This window comes from Danio rerio, chromosome 5 (genome assembly GCF_052040795.2).
Source record: "Danio rerio strain M-AB ecotype USA chromosome 5, GRCz13ab, whole genome shotgun sequence".
NCBI lineage: Eukaryota > Metazoa > Chordata > Actinopteri > Cypriniformes > Danionidae > Danio > Danio rerio.
This window is the reverse complement of record NC_141025.1, coordinates 63,660,664-63,688,604: the sequence shown is the minus strand read 5'-3', so window position 1 is coordinate 63,688,604 and position 27,941 is coordinate 63,660,664. Positions and strand designations below refer to the sequence as shown.

The window sequence follows — 27,941 nt, the reverse complement described above, 5'->3', positions numbered from 1 at the left end:
TATCGCTGAAATCATAACATTTATTCATCATTTTCTTTAACGATTACAGTACGGTTTACATGTCGGACATTACAGACGGTGAACTGTAAACAGACTAAGAAATGTTAACACGGCCACAACACTGGACATGAGGTTCAGTCCTTCCACGCAAGGGCTAGCAGTTTTTTCCCTACACATTAAACAGCACAAACATCTTCTGATATCGAAAGCAATCTGCAGTACGAATAAGCCTCGTAACGGAGAACCGATCCTCAAATACAGTTCTACAGAGTGGCACCTGCTACAAAAACAACATGATGTGAATATTTACCTCTGAGATTACACACATTTCTTTGTTCTGCTTGTAACTAAAATATAAAGGAAAGGTATTTTAAATAGGCTTTCTACTAAAACCCACATGTTTACTGGTTTAAAATATGTGATTTTCTCCGTAAGAAAGCCTCGGCTTTTGTTTTCACAAGCAATTCAGACACTCTTTGGGCACTTTAATTGGGTCCTGAATGTAAAAGGCGCACCCAAACAAAGGGGCATATATTGAACATAAAATTCACATTCTGCTACCCAGTAACAATCAGAGTGATGACCTTAATGTTCCAAAGGGCTCATGATTTACCCGACATCGCAAACGCGCCACATTTTGTCATTTAAAAGATGTCATAACGTAAAAGGATCTACATAAAGATTGCCAGAACACATTGATATCACACACAGTCATACTAGAGTGTTACAAATATAAATTATAAAAAGAAATCGGTGACACTGGCATCAGATATAATTTATTTTTCTCCAATCTCCCCCCCAATATTTATTTAAAATCACTCCAAAGGGAGCAAAGTTCGACTTCAAACTCTGCAAACACAGAGTCCCAAAACCTCTCTTTCTTGTGCAAACATCATTCAGTCCAGTGTTTAAGTCTAAACAATGGTCACTGATTATTAACTGTCGTTTCACTGATTTGAAACACTTGGCCATAACAACCTCAAAAAAAAAAAAAAAAAGTATTAAACACCTTCCCACCGCCGCTAGTGCTTGTTTACTGGGTCCAGCAGATCCAGTTTGGCTTTTAGAGTTTACAGAGTCGGCCTCCTGGGTGTCAGTACCCTTGTTTAAGGCAAAGGGGTTTAGTAAGGCTCTGTTGCACCCAAAAGCACCTTCATAAACATAATAATCCATGAGATGTGTAGAACAGATGTGTTTATAGTGAACAGGGTCACTCGGGACTCGGTACCATCTGGAGGTAGACTGATAAGGTGACGGTTATGATCTTAATGTTTTAAATTGTGCAGGCTGATGTGTAGAGATGAAGGATGCGCAGCTTGTTTGTTCTTTTTACCAAATTGCCAGACAAATTCATAAAAATTAGAGTTACGAAAAAATTAAAATGTTCGCAAAAAATTCAGTTAGCAATGTAAATATGTCAAAAATGTATTGGATTTAAATTTTCAAGACTGGGAAAGTTAAAGAAATCCAATCTATGTTCTATCTGCCCATGTGCAACTTGAACATTTTACAAAAACGTAAGCGCATTCGCTCAAAATTGGTGATTGTGAACATTAATATAACTAGAGTTTGTAATTGCAAATTCAGTGAAGTCACTGTTTTTAATATTTGCAATTAAATTTTTAAAATTGGGAATTACACAGGTGTTCAATAAACTTTACTTGTAAATTGTCACAATAAATGTTAAGGGAAATCATTAGAATTTTACAAAAGTGTCTGGATTCCGATGAAAAGGAATTTGTCTGCGAAAATTAAGTGAAATCTTTCTTAAATTAATTAGACTGAAAATTTTTAAGACTGGGAAAGTTACAAGAATTCAGTCTACTTTCTATTGGCCAATTTGCAACAGGAAAATGTAACAAAAAACGTAACCGTATTTGCCCAAAATTGATTGCAAAAGATTGTAAAATTTCACCTTTGAAAATTCGCTCTTCCCAATATTTGCAAATTTGTAAATTTTCAAAATTGGGAATTTAACATGACTCCAATAAACTTAATAGTTTGCGAGGAAACTTTGTAAACCGTTGCGATAAATATTAAGGGAAGTCATTAGTACTTTACGAAATTTTGTGGATTCCCATTAGTTTGTCTGCGAAAATTTAGTAAAAATCTTTCACATGTATTGGATTGAAATTTTTAAGACAGGGAAAGTTTATGGGAATAATATTCTACTTTCTTTTGCATTTTGGAAACTGTTACAGAAAGGTGTGGGAAAATCTTTCACATTTGCACAAAATGCTGATCGCCTACATTAAAACAGGTTTGTCAGTGAAAATTGGAAACCTTCGTAAATCTTTGTGATAAATGTGTAGAGAAATCTTTCACATTTGTGCAAAACTGATGATGGTGTGAAAATTTGGTGAATAGTAATAAATGAGTTGGAATTTCACGCAAATCCAATTACCATCTAATCAGTTAATTTGGAGAACCTTGTCAACTGGTGCAATAATAGTGCACTTGCGATATTAGCGGTTGCGTGGATTCCTATTAAAATGACTAGAGTTTGGTTGCAAAAATTTGGTGAAATTTTGAGTGTTTTTCTTCATGACTGGTCGCAAGAGGTCAAAAATGCTGTAAGTTGTATCATATTTAGTGAGTTCCAAAAGGAACTGGAATCCAATCTACTTTTTTTGAAACTTGGAAACAGTTACAAACTGTTTTGCATTTGTGCAAAAATGATTGCGTACATTAAAATGTCTAAAGTTTGTCTGTAAAAGTTATGAATGTTGATAAATGTGACGCCTTTTTCAAATTTGAGCTTTTTAATTTTCACAAATGTAAAAATGTGATGTAAGGTACCAGTTAATTTGGAAACCTTGTAAATCTTTGCAATAAATAAGTAGAGAAACCTTTTGCATTTGTGCAAACGACTACTAGAGTCAAAACGGCTAGAGTTTGTCAGTAAAAATTCAATGAATAGTGATAAATCTGATGTCTTTTTTCAAATTTAAGCTTTTTAATTTTTACGAATGTCATGATAATTTAGTTATCAGTAAATTTGGAAGCCTCGTAAATCGTTGCGATAATGAAATAGAGAAATCTTTTGTATTTGTGCAAAATTGACAATGGCCGGAAAATTTAGTAAATGGTAATAAATGATATTTAAATTATGACGATTTTAAGATTAGTTATCTTCGAATCAGTTAATTTGGAAACCTTATTACCGGTTATGCGGATTCCTATTAAAATGACTCGAGTTTGGCTGCAAAAATTTGGTGAAATTCCACACTGATTTGTCATGATTGGTCGCAAGAGGTAAAAAATGTTTACAAATGTTTCATATTAATTTGTGCCGCTAAGCAATGTAAAGTTCTTTTTTAGCTTTGCTTAATATACACAACTACACCATTAACATTAAACAAAACTTCCTCACTCATATTTTCCAAAATTAAATAACCAAAACAGAGCTGTCAGGAAATGAGATATGGTGCTAATTTGTGTAAACAAATCAAAATAAATCTTTAAAATGCTACTTGGCCAATATTTACCAAGATGAATGAAATCATATGGTGCTTTACACTTGTTGTGTTGCATGCTGGGATTGTACAGTGGGCAATTTTTTTCTTTTTGAGGTTATACACGAGAGGTTAATGACAGTGTTCTGTAATATCCACCACTACTGCCTTCTTCCAGCTGAACAGAAAATAGCCGAGGCCTGCTCCCGCCGCCACCGCGATGCACAGGTAACCGTTGTACGTCATGAACACCAGCATGAGGAAGTAACTGACCACCACTTGGATGATGTGAAGAAGCGTCTGTAAGAAGTGGGCCATACTAAGCATTCGCTGGCTGGAAGAGAGAACAGAATTAGGTGTTCATATTGTTACAGGACAACAGTCACCATGTTATCAGTGTGAAGAAATCCCAGGAGACACATGTTTACCCTCTGTGTGGGAATGACTGTGTACACAGGGTGATTAAATCAGTGTGTGAAAGCTTAAGGCTGATCCACGTCAGCCTGTTTTTACTGACATCATCAGTCATAATGACATCAGTCTAACAGCAGTGATGAAAGAAAATGATTTCAAAACAGATCAGGGATGCAATGGGTTTTCAAACTAATCTAAAGAGCACTACACTGAAGATGGGAGAACGTAGTAATTATGCTTGTGCATTTACACAAATAATATAAATTGTTCACATATGATCTGTAATTTATATATATATATATATATATATATATATATATATATATATATATATATATATATATATATATATATATATATATATATGTGTGTGTGTGTCTCAAACTCAATTTTTGGCTCTGCACGGTTTTGCTCCAACACTAATCAAACACAGCTGATCCAAATAACTGAGGTGTTCAAAAGAGTCATGAACATCTTCATTAGTTGGATCAGCTGTGTTGGATCAGGGTTGGAGCAAAACTGTGCAGAGCTGCGGCTCTCCAGAAATTGAGTTTGAGACCTATGATATAAATGAAGTTATTCAATTTTTAAACATACCTTTTTATTGTCATGCATACATTTTTTTTTAGATGTATTATTTGGCAACCATAAAAATAAGAAAACCTGCTAAGCCCTTTTCCATCCGCTTTGGTAAATCATGACAAATGAAAAGTTAACATTTTATGTTGTCTCAAATTTATATTATATATTATTTATATTTTATAATATATTATATATATTATATAAATTTATATTTATATTATATTTTGCATAATTCTGGCATAAAAGTCAACATTTGTTGTCAGTTTTTTCATAACTTCAACTTTAAAAGCATAATATTGTCTAAATTGTCACTGACATTTCTCATAACTTTAAGTTTTTTATTTTTATAACAGTATTCTGACTATCATAACTTTTTACTATAATAATAATATAATACTAATCTAATATTATTGACTGTCATAAGTTTGACCTATCCCCTAATTTTCATATAATTTTAAGTGCTGTGGTGTAAAATACCAAATTACAAATATTTAAACTACTGTAATTGTGTACTTTTAAAAGTGTACTTTTACTTTCCCTTGAGGTCATTTTTAGTGTTGTATCCTTCAACTTGCAGTCACTACTTTATTGTTTTTCTTATCTATGGTGATTGGCTAGTAGAGAAGTAGAAGTAGAGTACTAGAAATGGAACAATAAATTCTGTGATTGTCATCCAATCAAAATCGCACATAGAAAATGTCATTATAAAGAACAACCTCAAGACAGAAAATCGTTACACAATGACAGAGAAACTGTTTAGACTTCATGTCACTGATAAAAAGATAGTGGATGTCTACCGTATGATGACTGAAATCACAGAATGACCTTAAACAATCACTAAATGCACCACATTTTCACAAACACATGCACAAATTGACACATCAACTTTTTACAGCGTAATAATCACTACTCGAGTACTTTTAAAAGGTCTTTAATTATTAGCCCCTTTAAGCTATATTTTTGTTCTGTTTTAGTCTACAGAACAAACCATCATTATACAATAACTTGCCTAATTACCCTAACCTGCCTAGTTAACCTAATTAACCTAGTTAAACCTTTAAACGTCACTATAAGTGTCTTGAAAAATAACTATTAAAATATTTTGTACTGTCAAAGTGGCAAAACATTGCAACGATAAAATAAATCAGTTATTAGAAATGAGTTATTAAAACTATTATGTTTAGAAATGTGTTGAAAAAAATCCTCTCTCCGTTCAACAGAAATTGGGGAAAAAAAATAAACAAGGGGGCTAATAATTCTGACTTCAACTGTACGTCATAATTTCAACTAAATATTTCTGGCTTTTATCAAAATTACCTATTTTGTCAAATATTACCTAGTTTGTTGGGCTTTGTTAAATTAAAATGGGAATTTATTTTTATATTTTTAATAAGTTTGTCTTATAATTGTGACCATTATTCCATAATTATTTACAAATGCCTGATTTTATCCCGCTTGTAGCTGAAAATGGGCTTACAAAATCAGAATACTTTCCACGGCACATGACAAGCTACAGACCGAAAGTCATACCGAAAGTCAAGACTGCCACAAGGGGGCATTTTCCGAAAGCTGTGTCCAAATGTCGTGTGCAGTGAAAAGACGGTTTAACAGATCCAAGTCTTCAGGTTTTAATTTTGGGTAGTTTTTCCTCTAGTTATTTTTCATTGGCTCAAGTATTACCCCATAGAGTAAAAAATAAATAAGTAAGCAAACTGAGTAGCACACATTATTCCATTGACTGACCCGACTGTTTTGTGTGTCTCCATGAGTACGGTGCCATCAGATCCTGGTACGGGCATGGAGTTGTAGCGCACGTTCACCTGATTCCTTCTCAACAGGACCTCCCGGCCGATCTTTAGGCCCTCGTACAACACAGCCAACAAGAACACGCCAATGCATGCGCCGGCCATCTCTACAGAACAGAGAGAAATAAAATGTCAAAAACCAACTTGAGTCTGCAATAAATTACAGTAACACAAGGGATTTTATATACAAAGAAACCAAGTAATGCAAGTAAAGTGACGCCTTTCATTTCAAATGACTTTAGTGACAAACAATATTTCATTTTGTACATTGTCCCTGTATAAATAAATAAAATAAAATAAAAAAATATATAAAATAAATATAAAATATGGGTTAAAGAACGTTCCATTGTCATTTAGTGTAACAGATCTATTCATGTAAAAAAAGAAACGATATGCCTATTCTGACCTGTACTTATTCAAACATATAAAACAAAATGCAATCTCTCTAAACTATATGAAGACATACAAAATGGTAAGACTCATTTATCAAATTACATAAAACAAAAATGGGGCATGGTGGCTCAGTGGTTAGCACTGTTGCCTCACAGCAAGAAGGTCACTGGTTCGAGTCCCAGGCTGGCTCAGTTGGCATTTCGGTGTGGAGTTTGGAGTTTGTGAAGTTCTCCCTGTGTTGGTGTGGATCATACCTGGCAACATTGGGATGTGAAAATAAGGGATTTGCCCACCACAAAGGAAGATTTAAAATGGCAATTAATTAGGCTTTCATTTTTTAATTAACTTCATTTATATTTAATTTAATAATTGGTTTGATCATTAATTATTATTTTAATATGTCATCAAAGTCTTCTTGTTCTAAATATGCCTGAAAGGGTTTGGGAATATATTGTTTTGCTGAATGAAAATTTAGAAGGTGTCTTCTGTAAACCACAATAAAAATGTTTGACTTTAATTATCATTAAATTGCATTAGCTATCACTTATATTGTCTTGATAAGAGAAACCCTCATTTCATCTTTGTACCAATATCCAAGTGTAATCTGGACATTTTTTATAATTCCAATGAATGAGTTTGATAAAACGGGTACAAATCTAGTAAGACCTGTACAACCAGTGCTAATGCTTTTCACTGAAAGAAGAGATCTAGAGCCATTATTCACAAGAATGCCACTGTTTTGTGTGGTACAAACAACAACAAACAGTGACGTGTTGTTGATGTGTTGATATCTTATTTCATGTCTCATTGCGGAAAGTGAGTAACGCAAGGTCAGGAGGTTACTGGCTGTTGACTGAGACTCTCATTGGTAAATCAGCATTGATAATTAATTAATCTGCCAATATGTCTGTATCATTTCATTCCTACACTGTAGGAAATATTCATAATATCTGTAAATTAACAGTTTTTCTGTACTTTGCGATATGTTTTTATTATTTTTCTCCCTGTTTATTTGTGCTTTTGAATCGTGTTATGATGTACAGATCTTTCTTCCAACAACTTTTATCCTTGAGAAGCTAGAAAAAGTGACTTTTATAAACATTTGTAATAGTTTAAAGTGACCTATTATTTGGGTTGTTGTGGTATATTACGCTACAAAAACCTTAAATTAAGCTGCCAGTACATTTTCAGTTATTTTACAAACTTATTTATCTATGTATTATTTTTTATACATTACATTATTTCAAACTACTAAAATGTCAATAAAAGTCCCTTTGTTAAACTGTAGAACTACTACAGTGGTTTGCTCTATGTAGAACTACTACAATTTGCTTTATGGCTACAAGTTCAAATCTCAGTTTACCCTTATCAGACAAAGATTTAATGAAATGATGCAGCTGTATCAATTTTCAGCAAGATCTTTCAGAAATCACTCTAACATGAATTATTATTCATTTATTTATTTTCTTTTTGGCTTAGTCCCTTTATTAATCTGGGGTCGCCACAGCGGAAGGAACCGCCAACTTGTCCAGCGTATGTTTTATGCAGCAGATGCCCTTCCAGCTGGAATCCATCACTGGGAAACACCCATACACACTCTCTTACACTAATACACTACGGACAATTTTAGCCTACCCAATTCACCTGTACCACATGTTTTTGGACTTGTGGGGGAAAGCATCCACAGAAAATCCATGCAAAGGCAGGGAAAACATCCAAACTCCACACTGAAATGCAACTGACCCAGCCAAACCTCGAACCAGCGATCTTCTTGTTCTGAGGCGACAACACTACCTACTGTGCCACTGTGTCGCCCATTATTATTATTATCATTATTATTATTATTATTATTAATGGTAATAGTTATAAGCAATAATGACTGGAGTAATCATTTTATTTGAAACTACATACAATAAGAAAGCAGTTATTTACAATTTAAAAAAATATTTAACAATTTTCTGTTACATTTAATAAATGCTGCCTTGATGAACAGAATAATTTTCTTTAAAAAAAAGTAGAGGGCGACATGGTGGTGCAGTGGGTAGAATGATTCCCTCACATCAAGAAGATCACTGGTTCGAGCTGGGTCAGTTGGCATTTCTGTGTGGAGTTTGCATGTTTTTCATGCGTTTACGTGGATTTCCTCCGGGTGCTCCGGTTACCCCAACAAGTCAAAAGACGTGGTATAGGTGAATTGGGTAAGCCAAGTTGTTCGTAGTGTGTGTGTGTGAATGATTATGTATGGGTGTTTCCCAGTGATGGGTTGCAGCAGGAAGGGCATCCACTGCAAAAACATATGCTGGATAAGTTGACGGTTCATTTCGCTGTGGCGACCCTAAAATAATAAATGGACTAAGCCGAAAAGAAAATGAATGAATGAAAAAAAAGTTGTGTATATTTACACGAGTACACTATACATATTTTGTTAGCCTTATATAAAACAAAATACGCGTGTCATGACAGTAAGTTTGAAGTTTGAATGTGTTGATTTTTTTTTGCATGTCATGGTGAAGTCCAGCTTGCATTTGTGGGAATCTTTGATGTTTTTGGCTCTGAAAGTAAATGTTGGAATCTGAAGACAGTGTGTTGTTGACAGTCTGCCTTCTCCACTCCACAGCTAAACACACACACTCTGCTAAAACAGAGGGTGTCATTACCCTTTAAAATGCTTTAAGCACTCATTTCATAAACAAAACATACTTTTATAAAACTGTGAAACCCAGAATAACAAAAATATATATAAAAAAAAGAAAAGAAAATTGTTGTTATTTAGGATGACAAATACATATTTTTCAAAAGAGCAGATTACACAGCCAGCAGTCCTGCCATAACTTCTCCAAGTTTGAAAACCTGAGTTACACAGATCGTCTCACCTCCTGGTGTGTTGATGACCAGCCCAGCAAAAAGCAGCTCCACATTTTTGTAGCCGAAGTAGAAGGTCATTTGCTGCAATGTATAAATTAAATCAACCAATCAGTTGCCAAAGTTTCTTTATATAATGAAAATCTATTATAGTTTGAAATCACATCAATCCGCACATCAAACAACAACTTCCCAAGATCAAACATGAATAACAGCATGGTGAGAATGTTGCCATCTTGAAAGAACAATATTTACACCTAATTTAATTTAGCAATATTTTTTATTATTTATTTTATGCTGAACCTCGAATCATTACTTTGTGAACAATGTTTTATTTCATGATAAAAACATAGTTAAAGTACTAAAATTATTAGTTCTGCTGTTTATAAACTTTAGTTTTGATGATATACAGTTCACGTTACAATAATCAGCCCTCCTAAATTATTAGCTCCCCTGTATATTTTTCCCCAATTTCTGTTTAATGGAAAGATTTTTTTCAACACATTTCTAAACATGATAGTTAATTTTAATAATAGCTAATATCTCATTTCTTTTACCTTTGACATGATGACAGTACCTAATATTTTAAGTTAATTACGTGAGTTAGGGTAATTAGGCAAGTCTAAGCCCCTTTCACACAGTGATACCGGTAAATATCCGGAAAATTTCCGGAACGACTTTACCGGTATATTCAAAAAAACGCTGTTCACACAGGCGAGGACGTTACGGAAATTTTCCGGAAAAGAGCATTCACACATCCATTCCAAAATACCGGTAAATTCTGACATCATTCACCACAAATGAGCTTTAAACGGCTGCGCTTGTATTTGTAAACATTTGACTAAATTACAAACTCTGTGGATGATCAATATTGTGAACAACTTTCTCAGGATCACTTTCGCATGTCGAGATGTTCATAATATGTGCGTGTGCTGGCGCTCACAGGCTGTTTCACAGGCACACGAACGTAAACAAACAACGGCTTATCATAAGCATCTCATCGATGATTATTTACACAGTTGGCATTAAGAAGAACATACAAACATGATCTGACTAACTTCTAGCAGCTAAATGTGTCTGGAAAAAAATTCCAAGGCTTTTATCCTCACAAACCGCGCGGACGTAAATGCGTCTGACTGTTGTGATTGGCTAAAGCAGACGTCTCACGTCAGTACGTTCTAGACGTGCACGCGCTTATTACGGGAATCTTCCTTCTGCATTCACACAGCGCAGCATTCCGGCAAATTGCCGGTAATGTTACAACTTCTCTTTTCGGAAAATAGCCAGAACGAATTTACCGGTATTTTCAAAAAGGACCTGTTCACACATACAACCTTTCCGGAAAATTGCCGGCAATTTTCCGGAAAGGTCTGTATGTGTGAAAGGGGCTATTGTTAACAGTGGTTTGTTCTGTAGATCAGTGGTCCTCAACCACCGGGCCGCGGAACGGTACATGGATCGATTGGTACGGGGTCGCACAAGAAATTCTTAATTATTTAGTCTTTTATTTTGAAAAATGACCGTATTCTCTCGCTTACATCCTGGTCACTTGAGCACCCAAATTTAACCCACAAACAGCAAAAAGAGTAAGAAACAGACATTTTTGAAAAGTAGTGATGGAAGGTTATTTAACTGACTCGAGTTAAATAAGATGAACGAATCTTTTTGAGTCATTTAGTTCAATTTGCCAAAATATCATTAATATGCTATGAGTTGCTTCCAAACACATCTACAACTAGCCCAAAGGTTGAACATATTAAAAACAAGTCATAGAATGTTATAGAATGCTATAAGTAAGAGAAAACAATCGTTCATTGTTTACCTGGCCTTTTGTCTATGATGGTATTTTTGTCTCTTTGCTCTGCTCACCTCTTCATGTATTAAAATTTGTGTGGTTCATTCTCGTGACACTGACAGTCACATATAATCCTAACCAATGCACAGTCTGAGCCGGAAGGACATATGAATTAGTTTACCTTGGGTCACCTTGAGTCATTTGTTCATCACATGACAGGATGGGCAGCATGTAAAGAAGGATGACTTGAGAAATTAAACGGATCTCATCTTTTTACGGCTCTAAATCCATATGATTGGCTTCTGCCTTTTACTTGATGAACAAACGAGTCAAACCGAGGACTCGAGAGTTAAAAGGATCAAACCTTTTTCCAGCTCTAAACGCATATGATTGGCTTCAGTCTTTCACATGATGAATAAATCAAAAGACTTGAAAAATGAATGAAACCACCTGCACAACTGTGCACATACGCGGATGGACAAATCAATACCTGAGAGGACTCGTCCAGGGACGGACTGGCCATCTAGCATTTCTGGAGTTGGACCATAAAAAAGGAAAGCAAAAAAATGGCTCTAAAATCAGACGCTGCCAAATGCATAAAATTAAATAAAATAGTCTTAAATTGGGGCAGCACAGTGGCATAGTGGGTAGCGCTGTCACTTCACAGCAAGAAGGTCGCTACTTCGAGCCTCGGCTGGGACAGCTGGTGTTTCTGTGTGGAGTATACATGTTCACGTGGGTTTCACATGTGGTAGAGGTGAATTGGATAGGCTTAATTGTCGGTAGTGCATGTATGTGAATGTGTGTGCATAGGGGTTTCCCAGTGATGGGTTGCAGCTTGGAGGGCATCTGCTGCGTAAAACATATGCTGGATAAGTTGGCGGTTCATTCTGCTGTTGCACTCCCAGATTAATAAAGGGACTAAGCCGAAAAGAAAATGAATGAATGAAATGATTGCATGTATAAATTTGTTATAAATAGGTTGTTTTGTTCCAGTCACATGCATTAAATGTTTAAATATCTATGACATATGGTACTCCTTATATTATTTCACCATCTGTACACCAATATAAATAGTGCATGGGCTGTGTCGGTGTGGTAATGCTGATGTGGCTACAGTGCCAAGGCTGATTTTTAGTCCCAGTCCGCCCCTAGGCTCGTCGTTCCCAAGTCACATTGAAGATTTGTTAAAAATGAAAGAATCATTCAAGAACGACCCATCACTATTGAAAGTTTCTTTGCTAAGGGGAAAAGGCCCAGTGAAGGACCCACGAACTGCCATGGAATGGATCCGCAACCCATTTGTCAACAAATCAGGTTCAAAATCAGCATGACTGTGTAAGAAGATCAACTGTTGCACACGAAGGATGGTGACCTTTTAGTGCCCGTTAACATATAGCATGGTTTCCGCTACATTCGTTCTGCCATGGCGGGGCGCCACACCAAAATTCATCCCAACACAGCTACATTACATAGCTTCTCATACAAAACATTCAGTCAGCTGTTGTTTTTAATAGCTGATTATAAATCACACCAAAACGCATTATAAGGTACGTGAATTATAACAGCACAAGCTTTTCTGTAACCGTAGTAGTGTTGTGTGTTATTTGTTTAACCCTTTAAGGTGACGTGCTCACAGACTGACTGACTGACTGACAGGTGCGTGATGCCAGCAAACACGACATAGCTTTCAGTTAAGATAAACACAGTTTCCATAATTATACTTTAATTATAGATAAATAATTAAATGGTTATGCATACAATGACATTATCTTGCTGGAGTTTAAAGCCGTTTCACTTTACTTCAGGAGGCATTAATGCTGCTCTGTAGGTCTATTGGAGAAATTCATAAATATTCCTAGCAAATCTAGTAAATGTTGGAGACATACTCACTACATAAAAGCGCTAAATCGCATTTCAGCAGTGTTTATTTGAGAGCGCACAAGAAGATCTGCGCTTGAGACGCGTATATTTGAGAGCGTGCAAGAAGTTTTGTGCACGAGCAGAGGAAATCGGCGCGCAAGCAAAGAGATTCGCATATGCTCTTATTGCATAAATACGATCTCGACTTGTAATACTGCACTCACGAAATTTCTCCATTTGTCATTGAAATAACGCCTTTTCGCACAAGTTCGTAGATTCCAATAGAGGTGGGCAGCTTGCGCGCAGTAGCAGCATGATGTGCTCGCGTTTTCCAGACGCACTCTAATGAATCCCAGGAGCGTATGACAAGAATTGATCAGCTTTAGCTTTTATGGAACATAAACATGTTGGTAAGACTAATTATCTCAGACAAACACAGAACACACAAACACTGCAATGCTTTGTAATTTTTTCCATAAATAAAACTTGTATCAGAGTGAGAGCGATGTTTTGCTGTCGCCTAGCAACCCCCGCATCCCTGTACCCCCAGTCCACGGCAAAATTGTCATGCATTGACCGGTCTGTGGTGATTATAAGGTTGAGGACCACTGTTATAGACAATCAAAAATATTGATCTTGAAATCATTAAAAAAATTAAAACTGCTTTTATTCTAGCCAAAATAAAAGATTTCTAAAGAAGAAAAAATATTACAGGAAATACAGTGGAAAATGCCTTGCTCTTTTAAACATCATTTGGGAAATATTGAAAAATGAAAATAATTTTGACTTTAACTGTACGGCAGGATGTTCTCATGTAATACTCAGTGTGTCTCAAAGTTGTAAACAAAGTTCATCAATGTCCTTGTCAGTGCCCAAATTCATGCACACAACCTACTGATAAATGATTCTGAGAGCTAGGGTGCTGCTGATTGAGATATAGTAAGATCAGGTAGGTTTGATTAAGGTTTGGAGTTAAAATCTGCAAGACCTTCCAGGACCAAGTGCGGTAACCCCTGTTCTAAATCCTGGCACACAGGATAAATGAAATGCAGGTTGTCTCACCATCATCATCATGTGATCTCCGTGGCCATTGCCAGAGGTCGTTAAATGACCCCCATGATCGTCTGAGGCAGGAGACGGCATGGTTGTCTCCTCGACATGGTGATGTGAATGTGACGAATCCATCTTACTGTACAGAAATGCTGTGGAGAGATCAGAGAACAAAACAATTCTTAAACATTCTCGATACGAATTTAACAAATCTCCAATATGATAAAGAACCGTTCACCAGTATATTAAATATACATTTCTTCTAAGTATATTCAGCACACAGATTACTATAGCAGCGTTAGAAAAAAAGCATAGAAAAGCATTTTTTTGCATTGTGATCATTAAATTTCTCTACCTGAAAACTGTTAGACTCCCCAGAAAACCGTCGAATAGTGCTATTTAAATCTTGTGAAGCTGTATCCGTATCATAATATTTATTGCAGAAAACTAAAATATCACAAAATCAGATTTTTTATCCCAAACACACACTGTGACTCTTTTTTGCATTATTTTGAATGCTTTGTGAGTGTTCGTTTCATGTGTATTAGAGCGGAAGAGAGCAAATGTAAACATCACATCCTTTTGATTCTTCAGCCAAAAATTTCCTCAGTGCTTTACAAATAAACACACACACAGACAGACACAGGCTTTCAGACATCCTAGAAAATCAGGATGATTTGAAAAGATCTCAAGCTTCATTACAAGTAGTCTACAAACAAATCTATAAAAAAAAAAAAAAAAAAAAAGTGAAGATATAAAAATTTGTACATATAGCCCTCTAACAGGGGTCATATGTAAATGTACCCAATAAATATAATGTAGCATATTTGTGTAATACAAAACAACTTTAATAGTAAACAAATAATGAATGTCTTGTATTAACGTGTAAATTTGATTTAAAAAGTGCTGCCATATGATTAATTTAAAAAATGTATATAAATACACACATATACTGCACATAAAATACAAAAATGTACAAAAGATTTAGTTTTAAAATTAGTTTTAAAATTCACAATGTCTTAATATCTGCAATATTGTTACTTTACCTTTAACGACTACAATTTCTGTAGACTATTTGAATACTGCACTGTAAAATCCAAAAAGGTTCAGGTAACTCAAACCATTTGAGGAAAACGATTGCAACAAACCATTTAAGTTGAAAAACTAATCTTAATGAGTACTGTGAACTTAACCCATTTGAGTAAACAAAAGCAATTTGAGCACAATAAAACCCAATAAATGAAGAGAACTCAAACCAACTGAGTACTGTAAAACCCAATAAGTTAAGGCAACTCAAACCGTTTGAGGAAACAAATTGCTACAAACTATTTCAGTTAAACTAAATTATGCGAGTACTGTGAACTTACTCCATTTAAGTTAAAGAAATTAGGTATTTAATGAACTAATTTCCTTCAACACTGAGGTCAAAACTCTTTTCAAATGAGTAGAATAAACTTTCAGTAAATTGAGTTAACTACACTCGTTTCATTTGATAAAGTTGACTGCTTGGTTTTACGGTGTGTTAGACTCCCCAGAGAGCCATAAACCACTGTTTATTGATTTATTTAGGCTCTTTCATATTTATATTTGCTTGTAATTTATTATATTTTATGCAGTTGCACTGCAGAAAAAAGACTTGAACATCCCAGTCAATCTAAATCAATAAATAAGCTACTCAAATCATAGGGTAAAATTATATTCATATCACAGCACAACAAAATATCACAATGCCAGCTTTTTCCAATATTGTGCAACCAATACAATCATGTACATATTTATAAACACAAACATACACAGTATATGCACAAATATATTTTGCAAATATTACCTTTTATTATTTTGGCAGCACAACTAAAAATAAATATGAATTCACAATTTGTATCCAAGAAAATAACATGTACATTACAAGTACAACTGAAGTATAAAGTAAACCCTTTGGATATTTTCCATTCGTAAAAAAAACAACAACAAAAAAAACAATCAAGTTTGGAGAAAACAAATAACAGATAAAGAGACCTTCGTTAATCGAATGCCCTGACAGCCCTAGGCAACTCACTTGGACAATATTGTCCAGATAATCTAATACTGCCTCAATAAAACCATTACTTTCCCCATTTAAACTGCAAACATGCTTTCCTAAAGGTTTGGGACAGCTGCAGGGATGAAATGCACGTCGCAGATGACACACAGCAGACTAAATGAATGTGATTTCTGCACTTACAATTAGTCAGCGTGTTCTTGTTTGCTTAAGTCAGCACTTGGCTGCTTTTTTTCTAGTCTAGAATGACATTTTCCCACATGTTTAGCTCAGCCACATTAGGGAGAAAGCAGTCAAAGTACATTCAGAAAATAAGTCTCCACTTGTATCCAGTTTTCAGACATGAATGTACACAGTTAAGAAGTAATCATGTGACTGTTCTTATAGCCTACACACACACACACACACACACACACACACACACACACACACACACACACACACACACACACACACACACACACACACACACACACACACACACACACACACACACACACACACACACACACACACACACACACACTACATACATATTTTAAAAAGAAAATTGTTCAAATAAAATACAAAAATGTTTCCTACAGCCAACATGGATGGCTTCTGAACAAGTTTGTTAAACAATACATTAACTTTTTTCTGGCCATTTCAGAAATTTGCTGTAAAAAATGAGTGTTCCCCATGATTCGTTTATGTTGTCTTAACACCAATTTTTAAACTTGATTGAAAATAAAACAATTAAGTTGTTAGTTTTTTTGTGTGTGTAAGGACTTAAACTTTGAAAACGCAAACAAAACAAACATTAAGAAAACCCAATAGAGAATTTTCCTAGACATAACTCACCCAAAAAAAAAATCTCTCTGAATTCCTTGCTTCCTCAAAGAAGTGTCTTGCTGTTCAACCACAGAAATGTGCAGGTAATTCCTGTCTGTCCTTTCTCAGTTGTCTTTCAACATGCAGGCGTAACGAGTGTGTAAAGTGCAGCTCTGTAGTTACTGTTCAAGAGTGTGTCGAACTGAACTGACTTCTCATGTGACCTCTCATCTGCCTTTCATTTCCCTCTTTTGCCATTAATCCAATCACAAGGCTTTATCCACGCCCACAAAACCTGCTGTCTAAAAAAACCTCTCTTCATTCACCACTGCTTAGAATGCCTGGAAAGTCTGCTATATTTCTGAAAAACCACCATTAAAAAAATAAAAGTGTAGTGCCAGATTAAATTTAATTCCTGTCAAATTTGGTACAATTTTGAAAATTCATTCATTTATTTTTTTTTAGCTTAGTCCCTTTATTAATCTGGGGTCGCCACAGCAGAATGAACCATGACATTTTTTCTTGAATCTACCTTAAAATTATTTTAATTTAAAAAAGAATAAATAATTGCTTCAAAGTATAGTGACACATTTTATATGATGACTCTCAAATTTGCTAGGTATAGGGATGCACCCATATGGATTTTTTTGGCCGATATCGATAACCGATAACTTTTAAGATTTGGAGGCTGATAACTGATATACTATAGCTGGTAAATATAAATATTTCAAAATGTTATATTTTTTATACAGTGAACAACTGAATTTATTTTAAAAACTTCATAAAAGTTTGAACTAATTTTATAAACTGAATAGCCTCTTCCTCTATGTGAAAAAAACAATAATTTCACAATTGCAAGGTGATTATATAGATATATTTACGATTTCACACGAATCATGCCAAAATAAATTATTTCCTTTTCTTTGCATAGCAAATTAACATGCCACTTGACCGTTGCATAAAAATAATAGGTTAAATAGCGAACTAGTATTTAATAACCATAGTTACACAAACATATTTTAAATAAAATGAAAGATCTAGAAACTCAACTAAAAACTAATGAATAAAAAAACTTTGAATAAAACGTGTGACAGTAAGGTACATATGCAGAAATATGTAATGTCCGAAAAAGTGTTTTGAGATTTATGTTATCTATCGGCTTATAGATATCGGCCTAATTTTGACATCAGACCGATAACGATAACATTAAAAGTACCATTTATCGGCCGATAACGATATGGCCTAGTAAAAATGTATTTAAATGTACAAAATAATAATGAACAAATTTATTTTGTCAATTTTATTCTTTCTTCAAACTATTTTGCATTTTAGCTACTTCAAAGTCTACACCATTTGACCAACTACAACAATTTCCCCCCCTTTTTCTCAGTATATATATTGTGTAAACACTCAGTGTTTACCAATATAGCTGACTGGAATACTAAAATTTAAATCTGAAGAATTGATTTACCTATCCCAGTTAGCTTTGCCCCTTTTTACTTTGGATGTGAAACAAAGCCTCAGCTGTCAAATTTGGATTTTATTATGAAAAAAATGCAGCTCTGCCTTATTAATTAACATTAAGGTATGCTGAAAGTTACTGTAAAACTTACCAAAAACTGTATCGTGTCTCATGTAAATTACAGATCAGTGTTTCATACTAAAATCCATCAGATACATTTACTGCAGAGCAAGTCAATATCTATAAACATTTAATTCATTCTAAAGTGGAGCATTATAATAAATATATGCATTTTGGTGCATATTCTGTGTCTTTAAATATCCCTTTCTTCAATATTTACATTTTTATGCTTGTACAGTGACTATTTAAAATTTTATTTCAAACAAGAGTAGAATCATAATTGTCTCTATAAATGTATCATTACGCGATCATGTGTTAATGTGTGACTATGTGTCATTAAGTACAAAAATAAATAGTTTATACAAGTATAAAACGCAGTTCATCTTTAACTTTAAGAAATAATAACCACCAACGGAAATTTTCTGTATAAATGAAAAGCACTAGTTATCTTTTGAGCATGCATAATCATTTTTACCTTTAAAAAAAAAGTTAATTTGTCTTGTGAAAATATGATGTGTTTCCCAGAACTTGGTTGCAGCTGGAAGGGCATCCACTGCGTAAAACATATACTGGAATAGTTGGCGGTTCACTCCACTGTGGCGACCCCTGATAATTGAGGGACTTAGCCGAAGGAAAATGATTAAATGAAAGAATATGCCAAATACAGCGAATATGTAACAATTAATTAATGCAGAGTGCAATTTAATATAACCTTAAGACTAATTAAGTCTATTCAAAATAAAGCATTTAAACAAACAGTAGACCAACATATTATTATTTTTGTTTTATTTTTGTTTGAGAAATAAAAATAAGTTTTTTTTAACCCTTATTTTACATCTACAGAATTGTGAGAAAATTATGATCTTTATTTTAAGCAAAAAAACAAATAAATAAAATAAAATAATCACGATTCTCATTTTAACTTTAATCATGCAGGTCTATTATCAATGCAAAATTAGAAATTCTTTCTAAATAGAGTTAAGGGCATCTTGTGAAAAAATTATATTCAATATTTAAATAGCAGAAAAACTAAATATTGCAATGTCATATTTTTTCCAATATCATGAAGCCCTAACACATATAAAATTAAGTATATTAATGACCCAAATCGTTTTTCTTTGTTTCTTTATGTTAATTACACCAGAATATGTCTTCAAGAGACAATGTGAACTCGTTGCAAACCTTTGCTTGAGTTCAGGAGAGTACGTGTGCGTTTTAAGAACTTATCGATGTCCAAAGAACAGCTTTTAACAACGTTCACCTGTATAAGGCTTCAGTTACGTGCTGAACGCTTGTTCCCATAAAGATAACCGACTGACAAATTAAGATACAAAAAACAAGTGTGTGAGACAGATGTCACCAAGATGACAAACTGTCTTGAGTGTTAAATATCTGCACAGCTATATTCCAGAGTTAATTTGACTTCAAATGTTACATAAAAAGGGATTACATCAATAACCTTTTCAACATTGATAGATGACCTAAGTGAAGGACGAGGATTTGGTCAATCATTACTGATCATTATGATGGTCAGACCCTCTCATTGGCAGGTCATAAAAACTGGAAAGTGCGCAAATAAATGTGAAGGGGGCAGGATGAACTACTGTTAACAGTGTAAAGTAGTGTTAATCTACCAACTTCAGTGCAGAGATCAAGATGAGGTACAAAGATCAAATCAACTCCACAACAGCCGAGACACACAGTGCATTTCAAAGTTTCACAACAGCAAACAAATGAGGTTAAATGTAAATGTTGATTTTATTTGGTTTACTAGAGATCGTGGATAATATGGTCAAACAAACAGATCTGATTCAATCTTAAGGAAACAAACAATTAATGGTCAACTATTGCTTAAGATATAACTTTAGTCCCATTAAAACTCATTCCGGTCATTTGGGAAAAACTTATAGGCACAACACTGAAGCCACCAGAACAGTGTTTTATATTTTGCTGATTTATGTGTACTTGTATTATAAACACGGTTGTGCAATGACAAAAAATCTTAAATAACAATATACAAGTCATCTAATATCCTGATAACAATATATATCACAATAACATCTCTGTAAATTAAATCAATTAATAGTTCATATACTCTGACCAAAGGACTATTGCTATAAATATAAGTATAATTTTTTTTGTATTTTATATATATATATATATATATATATATATATATATATATATATATATATATATATATATATATATATATATATATATATTTAGCATTTCAGTTTGGATATCATTTTAGATCACTGCACAATAAAATGTTGTATTTCCATATATTGCATTTTTTATATTATGAGAATTTATATATATAATATATAAATATATATTAAAAATCATAAAAAATCTAGTGCAAAGCACAATCTTTGTGAGACTGACCATAAAAGAATGTAGAAAAAATGATGACCAAAAAAAAAAAAATCAACAATTTTATTTAAAATCTAAATGAATCCAGTCTGATAGGACTCGCAGCGTTTACATTTTGCTTTTATAGCAGTCTTATACAAAACCTCACTCTCAGAAACCAAAATCACAGTGTATGATGAAATACAGAACTCATATTGCAAAATTGATGGTTCATGCAATTTAAAAACCAAGCTTAAGTCACATATACGTGGTTCTTATAAGTACTTTATTCATTTATTCATTACTAAACTGTATAACGCATGTCTATCTATACTGCACTCAACAACCAACAGAGCTTATAAATACACACTAAATCTTGTCGAGAGTGAGTTTGTGACACACAGAGCATCTAATTTGAGAAAATTGAGATGCTTTTATCTGGAAGCGTCTAATTAATTCTAAAAAGAATGTCATGCTCATACAGCAGAGGGACAATGAGGTAGTGTTGCGCTGACCTGCTACTGCACTTTCATACAGATCTAAATCAGAAGACTTTACACCTGTTTACACAAGAGTAATTCATAAGAGAGGTAAAAAAAAACAAGATAAATTATTCCCAATCACGGTGGGGCTAAGAAGTCTCATCTACATCAGTAACATTCTAGACAATGGAAATGAAATATGGCTCAGGACTTCATCTAACAAGGGTTGCCGAGTTCCAATCCCTAGTTTTCTATAGTTCAGCAAAACAATCAACCTATAAATAAACACACACGTTGAATTCAGTGACCTTCCTTCCTGAACTTTTGATACTAACTTCCTCGCAGAAGAAACTAAAGGTTGTATAAGGGAACAAAAGCAAGTCATGGCAAAATGAAAAGGATATTTCTCCTTTGTAGCCACACAATAGACTTTATTTTACATAGCTCAAGCCATCAGGCCAATTCTTGCAGCACAAAATAAAACAACAGACCATTTTTCTATCCTGTGGAAAATAAAAAAGCTGAATGTCTTGAGCTGCTGAAATCTTAATTAAGTGTTGTATAGGCCTAAAACTAACAAGCGCTGCATGTCCATTAATTCTCTTAAAAAACAGCCTAAACTTATTGAGGGAACACATCCAATATTTATAGTTTATAGTATAGTATAGTTCGTGAACAAGCATGGAAAGTATGTAAAGGAGTATTTATTTATCATTAACAACCAACAATCCTCAAAATACAACAGTGCTGCTGATATATAGGTAACACTTTATAATAACTACACACTATCATATTAAGCATTAGCATCTAGTGATTTCATTATTTGTTAAGAAATAACTCTACATTATTAAACGTTAGTAGGCAGTTTATAACTGAAGCTACAAATGCTCCATTCTTGACTTATAACCATATTTTTATTGTGCTGAATAATTGTACTTTTATAGTTTGTAACTGGTTGATTTTTCATGTCTAAATGAAGTATTGCATTTTTTACAAACCATTTGTATTTAAGAATAGTTGGTGGTTTTTAAGATAATTCAGATTGAGTTAATAAATGATTAATAAACTAATAAAATTAACGTTTATAATGTGTATTATTCAGGCATATAGTAATGGTTACTATGTATGTTAATAAATGCTTAATTAACTCAACATTATCCAGTTTTGTGGCCTAATCTAAAGTGTGGAGTAAGTAGGCTTTATTAATCCCTTATAAATGACAATTAAAGATTAAAATTACTGTAAAGTTTAAACATTGTTGAATAACAGGAGTGACTGATTATCAAAATGTGACATAAAATTGGATAAAACAACTATATAATAATTTAAGAATATAATAAGATGCATTAAACTGCACAATCATTTTATTTTAGATTGCAAAGATTGCACAGATTTGTTGTTCAATTAAAAGTACAGTTTCATTTGTGTATCTTCAAATAAATAGGAATAAATAAATTTGTTTATTTTGTTTTTTCCTGTTTAGAATTTAACTAAGCCTTTAATTGTCATTTATAAGGGATTTATAAATCATGAATAGTCATCACTTTAGATTTGGTCACAAAAAAAATTTTTAAAAACAGCCTAAACTTATTGAGGAAACACATCCAATATTTATAGTTTCGTGAACAAGCATGGAAAGTATGTTTTTCAATTAAAAGTACATTCATTTGTGTATCTTCAAATTAATAGGACTGAATAAAGTCGTTTATTTTCTTTTTTCCTGTTTAGAATTTAACTGAGCCTTTAATTGTCATTTATAAGGGATTTATAAACCATGAATAGTCATCACTTTAGATTTGGTCACAAAACTGGATGAAGTGGAGTTAATAAAGCATTTGTTAACAGACAAATTAATACTAGTATATGCCTGAATAATAAGAATTAAACATGTTAATTTCAATAGTTTATTAATCATTTACAAACTCTGATCTTAATTATGCTTAAATAACTGGTTTGTAAATAATGCATTACTTAATTTAGCAATGAAAAATAAATCATTACCAAAGTATGAAAGTACAATTATTAAGCACATTATAAATGTGCTTACAAGTCAAGATTACAGCATTTGTAGCTGCAGTTATAAAGTGCTTATTAACGTTTGTTAATGTAGAGTTAATGCTTAACAGATAATGAATAAACTATTTGCTATAATGCGTAATAAATTGTTCATAGTGTGTAGTTATTATAAAGTGTTACCGTTTGTTTTGCCTGCATTAATGCGTTCAGTGTAAGCTGCACAATTAAATAATAAAAGATTGTGATCTCAATTCAAACCCGCGCAACATGAATGAGAAATTATGACATTTGTATGTTTATTAATCTTTCAAAGCACTGCATTCAAATCTGCATTTTATAAAGAGAAATCCTGTTTTATACTTTTTCAGTTAGTTACAAACAATAAAATAACACAGAAGAACTGGAAGAACAGTTTATAGATATAAACACTGATGGTTGTGGTAAAGATTAAAATCACTGTTTAATGGAACTTGATGCAGGTGAATGTTGTAGCGATTACCTTGTATAACCAACAGGTGGCGACAAACAACCATCAAAATTATCAAATCAAATCACTTTTATTGTCAAATCATCAGCAGCATGTGTGGTTTGATGAGTGAAAAGCCTAGGTGCTGGCTCCAGACAGTACAAAATACAGATAGTGTATTTACAGACACTATCTGTGGATACAAACAAGTAAAAATTATCCACCTATAATGAAACTTATGTGTCAATTGTTGAATCATTAATTGAAAATGAATATGATCTGTTGTACAAGATGTTAGATTTCTATATTTAGCATTTTCAGCAACAGTAGCAAAGATCATTTTCATATTGAATGATTTTAATTTTTTCAGCTGGTTCTTTTTCATTGTTATTTTTATTAAAACTACAGGTTCTAAGTTGTGTTTGTTAAAACCAATGGTTTTTGCAGAAATATTTCTATATTATATTTTCTATAAATGGATTACAAATGACATTTGTCTACTTTTTTGCTGATCTGAAAAAATGAGCACTGATAATTAGTCTTGTTTATTTGTGAAGTGTGATTTTAGATCATTACTCAGGCAATGCTAGCAAAAAAGCTTTAAATGTCTCGCATGTATGTCATATTGACCACATGTACTTACATACTTACTGACATGGTGATCTTGGCATTAGAAAAGGCTAAACAATATTTGTTTTCTCTCACCCTTTCAACTTTTTTAAATACATTTCTAGATCTGAAAAAAAAACTATATCAATTAATAATTTGTTTCATTCATTCATTCATTTTCTTTTTGCTTAGTCCCTTTATTGATCTGGGGTTGTCACAGCATAATGAACTGTCAACTTATCCTGATTATGTTTATTCAGCAGATGCCTTCCAGCTGCAACCCAACACTGGGAAACATCCATACTTGCGTATTAACACTCATACACTACAGACAATTTAGCTTACCCAATTCACCTCTAGTGCATTCCTTTGGACTTGTGGGGGAAACCGGAGCAAACCCACACCAACACGGGGATGCAAACTCCACACAGAAATGCACAGAAAAATTCCCTTTTCCTTAATCCTTATCCAGCAAATCACAAACAAGTGGAAACATCATGGGGCCAAATATTGTTGTAGCAAAGCTTGAAAAAAATAATTAACATGCACACCAAAAAGCTGTTATTGCAATGAGCAGCTTTTGTGTTGTTTTTTTTAATTGAACATGCTTTTTGATTACTAAAATAGATTTTAACCATTAGAACTGAAAAAACATTAAAAAAAAAAAAAAAAAAACAATTTGGGAAAATATAAAAATATAAAAACAGAATTTGGGGGAAGACATAAAATAGAACAAAAAGTTTTATTAAAAATTGTGTTTATTAAATACTAGATTTAATAGATTTTTAGATTACTAAAAGAAAAAATAATATTTTAGGAATGTTTTAATCTTCATGATGTAAAACAACATTTAAAATATCAAGATTGATAATTGTTAAAACTGTCATTAAGAAATTATATAAATGAAAAAACTTGATGTTCTAAAAAATATAAACACATTAATGAAATTATAATTAGAAAGTAAGACATAACCTTAAAACTCAAAATGTTTAGAAAAAAATACTAAATGGACATGTAAACAGAGTCATGAACACACCAGAACAGGTCTTAAAGGGATAGTCCACTAAAAATTAAAACAATTACTCAATATTTACCCGCCCCTGTGTGGTTTATTTACTTACACTAAAGATATGTGTACCTGCTGTAACCACTGACGTACATAAAAAAAAATTAAAAAAAACACTATGGAAATCAATGTTTAGTCTCCAGCATTCTTCAAAATTTCTTCTTTCGATTTCACAAGATAAAAAAGTCAAAAAGGTTTTAAACAAGTGAAGAGTGAGTGAATGATGACAGCTTTTCATTTTATAACTGTCCCTTTAAGGATTTCTTCTTGTGTGTTCTCTACTAAAGATGTTTTATTTTGTTGAGGTGTTACTTTTATTTGTATCTTTAAATATTTTTCAAGGCCACTAAAACAAAGTTGAAGTGCGGTTACAGTTAATTATGCCTCAGGATAGCAGATTCACATGGTTTATGACTCGAGTTTACGAAAAGTGAAAAAACCGAACCCAAAACCAGCATGATCAACTATTTTGACAATATAATAGCGTTTACAGGTCATCATAATTTGCTGTTCAGCACAAATCAACAGAATCTTTATGTACATCACAAACAGTCGCTTGCAAACAGAGCTTCATGTCTCTCAGAGGTCAAAGCAACAGAGATTACAAAAAGTACATCACACAAAACTAACCTCAACAGCAGGAGACGAGCGCGTCCACCGGTTCCTTTAGTGTTTTAATATCAACTGAAGGTCATTAGTTTTGGGAAAATAGTAAATGAACCCAATCTTTGCACTGTTCCTACAGAGCAGCACCGAGATACTCCGACCCAGCGAAGTAACGTGCACGAAGTCAGCAACAAAACTGACCGTAATCCAAAATAAAAGTCCTATGAGGGGAAAAGCTTGAGCGAGTGATTTGTATTCCTAGTCGTTATCAGTAATACTGACACACCAATCGCATGTATTATTCTTCTTAACATTGTTAAGTAATTGCGAATCATTTTAATAGCATTATTTCAACAACACTAATGAAACATCAAAAGCAAGATCAAAGAAGTTGAAGACTGTTAAAGAAATCTGATAATAGGATGAAAGAAAATCAGTAATCCACCATTTTCAGCACAGATTTAAAAGAAGTCGTGGTCCTACTATTTTGTGTATTAATTCAAAATGAAGAAAATCTATTTTATTGTTTTGAAAATTACAAATTTTCAGTGGATGCCATGGAAATTAATGCTTCCGGTGCTTTTTGTGGCATGTTTACCGTTACGTTTCACGTGATGTGAAAACTTTCCGTACTTCCGTTGCCACATGGCAAGTTATCCACGATGTTAATGTAATGTAAAGAATGGCAATGTTTATAGTTTTGCACATATATGCGCATGTGACGACTTTAACTTCCAACAAATTCCTTCGTTGAACGGAGTGAAAACTGTCTTGTTTTCACGAGACATTTCATTTCTACATTGAAATTCTTTAGGCTAGACAATATAAGTTAGCAAACATTTTATTTATTTGTGAAGACTATATAAGACTCCATATTTAGCTTCCTGCTCGTCGAATATTAGCGATACACATACGAACAAAATTAACAATTATAAAACTTAGTGTAATACATTATATTGAATGAACGAAAAGTAGGTGTTTGGAAGAATGATAGTGACAATTCAGCTAAATAGCAGCCTCTAGCGTTGCTACTCAGCTAGTAAACTTATATCACAGATATTCGTTTGAACTAAACATCGTGTCAGGTATAAAAAGTTCTGAACTGAAGTTTCGGATGAATGCTTTGTGATATTTAAATTCAGAACTTAAAGTGACAAACAATTAAACTAAAAAAAATAAAACATATATAAGGTCGCTGGTTCGAGCCTCGGCTCAGTTGACGTTTCTGTGTGGAGTTTGCATGTTCTCCCTGAATTCGCATGTGATTCCTCCGGGTGCTCCGGTTTCCCCCACAGTCCTAAGACATGCGGTACAGGTGAATTGGGTAGGCTAAATTGTCCGTAGTGTTTGTGTATGTGGATGTTTCCCAGAGATAGGTTGCGGCTGGAAGGGCATCCGCTGTATGTACATACATACATACATATATGTATGTATGTATGTATGTATACATACATATATTAGTGCTGTCAAAATTAGTGCGTTAACGTATGAGATTAATTTGAAATATTTAACGCGTTAAAAAAATTCATGCAATTAATGCAGTTGCATTTTTTTCCCTGTTGTGTATGAGTACAATTGTTTGTATTCAATACTTTATTAATATTATTATAATTTTCCATTTTCCATATCTGCAATGCCTATTTTGGCATTTTTTTGCAGTCCACTTAGAATCCAACATGGAAATACATTTTT

The 27,941-nt window shown here is 33.4% G+C and overlaps 1 protein-coding gene across 4 annotated transcripts; it reads right to left on the bottom strand.

Moving 5' to 3' along the window:
* On the bottom strand, window positions 1-26,438 carry slc31a1 (solute carrier family 31 member 1). Of its 4 annotated transcripts, none has more exons than NM_001320405.2 (5): window positions 26,274-26,438; window positions 14,232-14,371; window positions 9,523-9,595; window positions 6,195-6,363; window positions 1-3,789 (listed from the first exon to the last, which is right to left on the bottom strand). In NM_001320405.2, the coding sequence occupies exons 2-5, from the start codon at window positions 14,352-14,354 to the stop codon at window positions 3,588-3,590; spliced, it is 567 nt and encodes a 188-aa protein (NP_001307334.2). In that variant the 5' UTR covers window positions 14,355-14,371; window positions 26,274-26,438; the 3' UTR covers window positions 1-3,587. The 4 variants fall into 4 exon arrangements, with proteins under 4 accessions (NP_001307334.2, NP_991280.3, XP_087107711.1 ...); NM_205717.4 differs by lacking the exon at window positions 26,274-26,438 and adding an exon at window positions 17,098-17,279; XM_087251585.1 differs by having other exon boundaries at window positions 7-3,789; window positions 9,523-10,133; window positions 10,901-14,371.
* Window positions 26,439-27,941: the final 1,503 nt, after the last annotated feature.

Bases quoted from the DNA above. Each gene is read 5' to 3' on its own strand.
- slc31a1 (NM_001320405.2), bottom strand. From the start codon at position 14,354: ATGGATTCGTCACATTCACATCACCATGTCGAGGAGACAACCATGCCG. The intron at 9,596-14,231 runs GTGAGACAACCT...TATACATTGCAG, and splicing joins GAGATCACATGATGATGATG to CAAATGACCTTCTACTTCGG. The intron at 6,364-9,522 runs GTGAGACGATCT...TCTGTTCTGTAG, and splicing joins GGTCATCAACACACCAGGAG to AGATGGCCGGCGCATGCATT.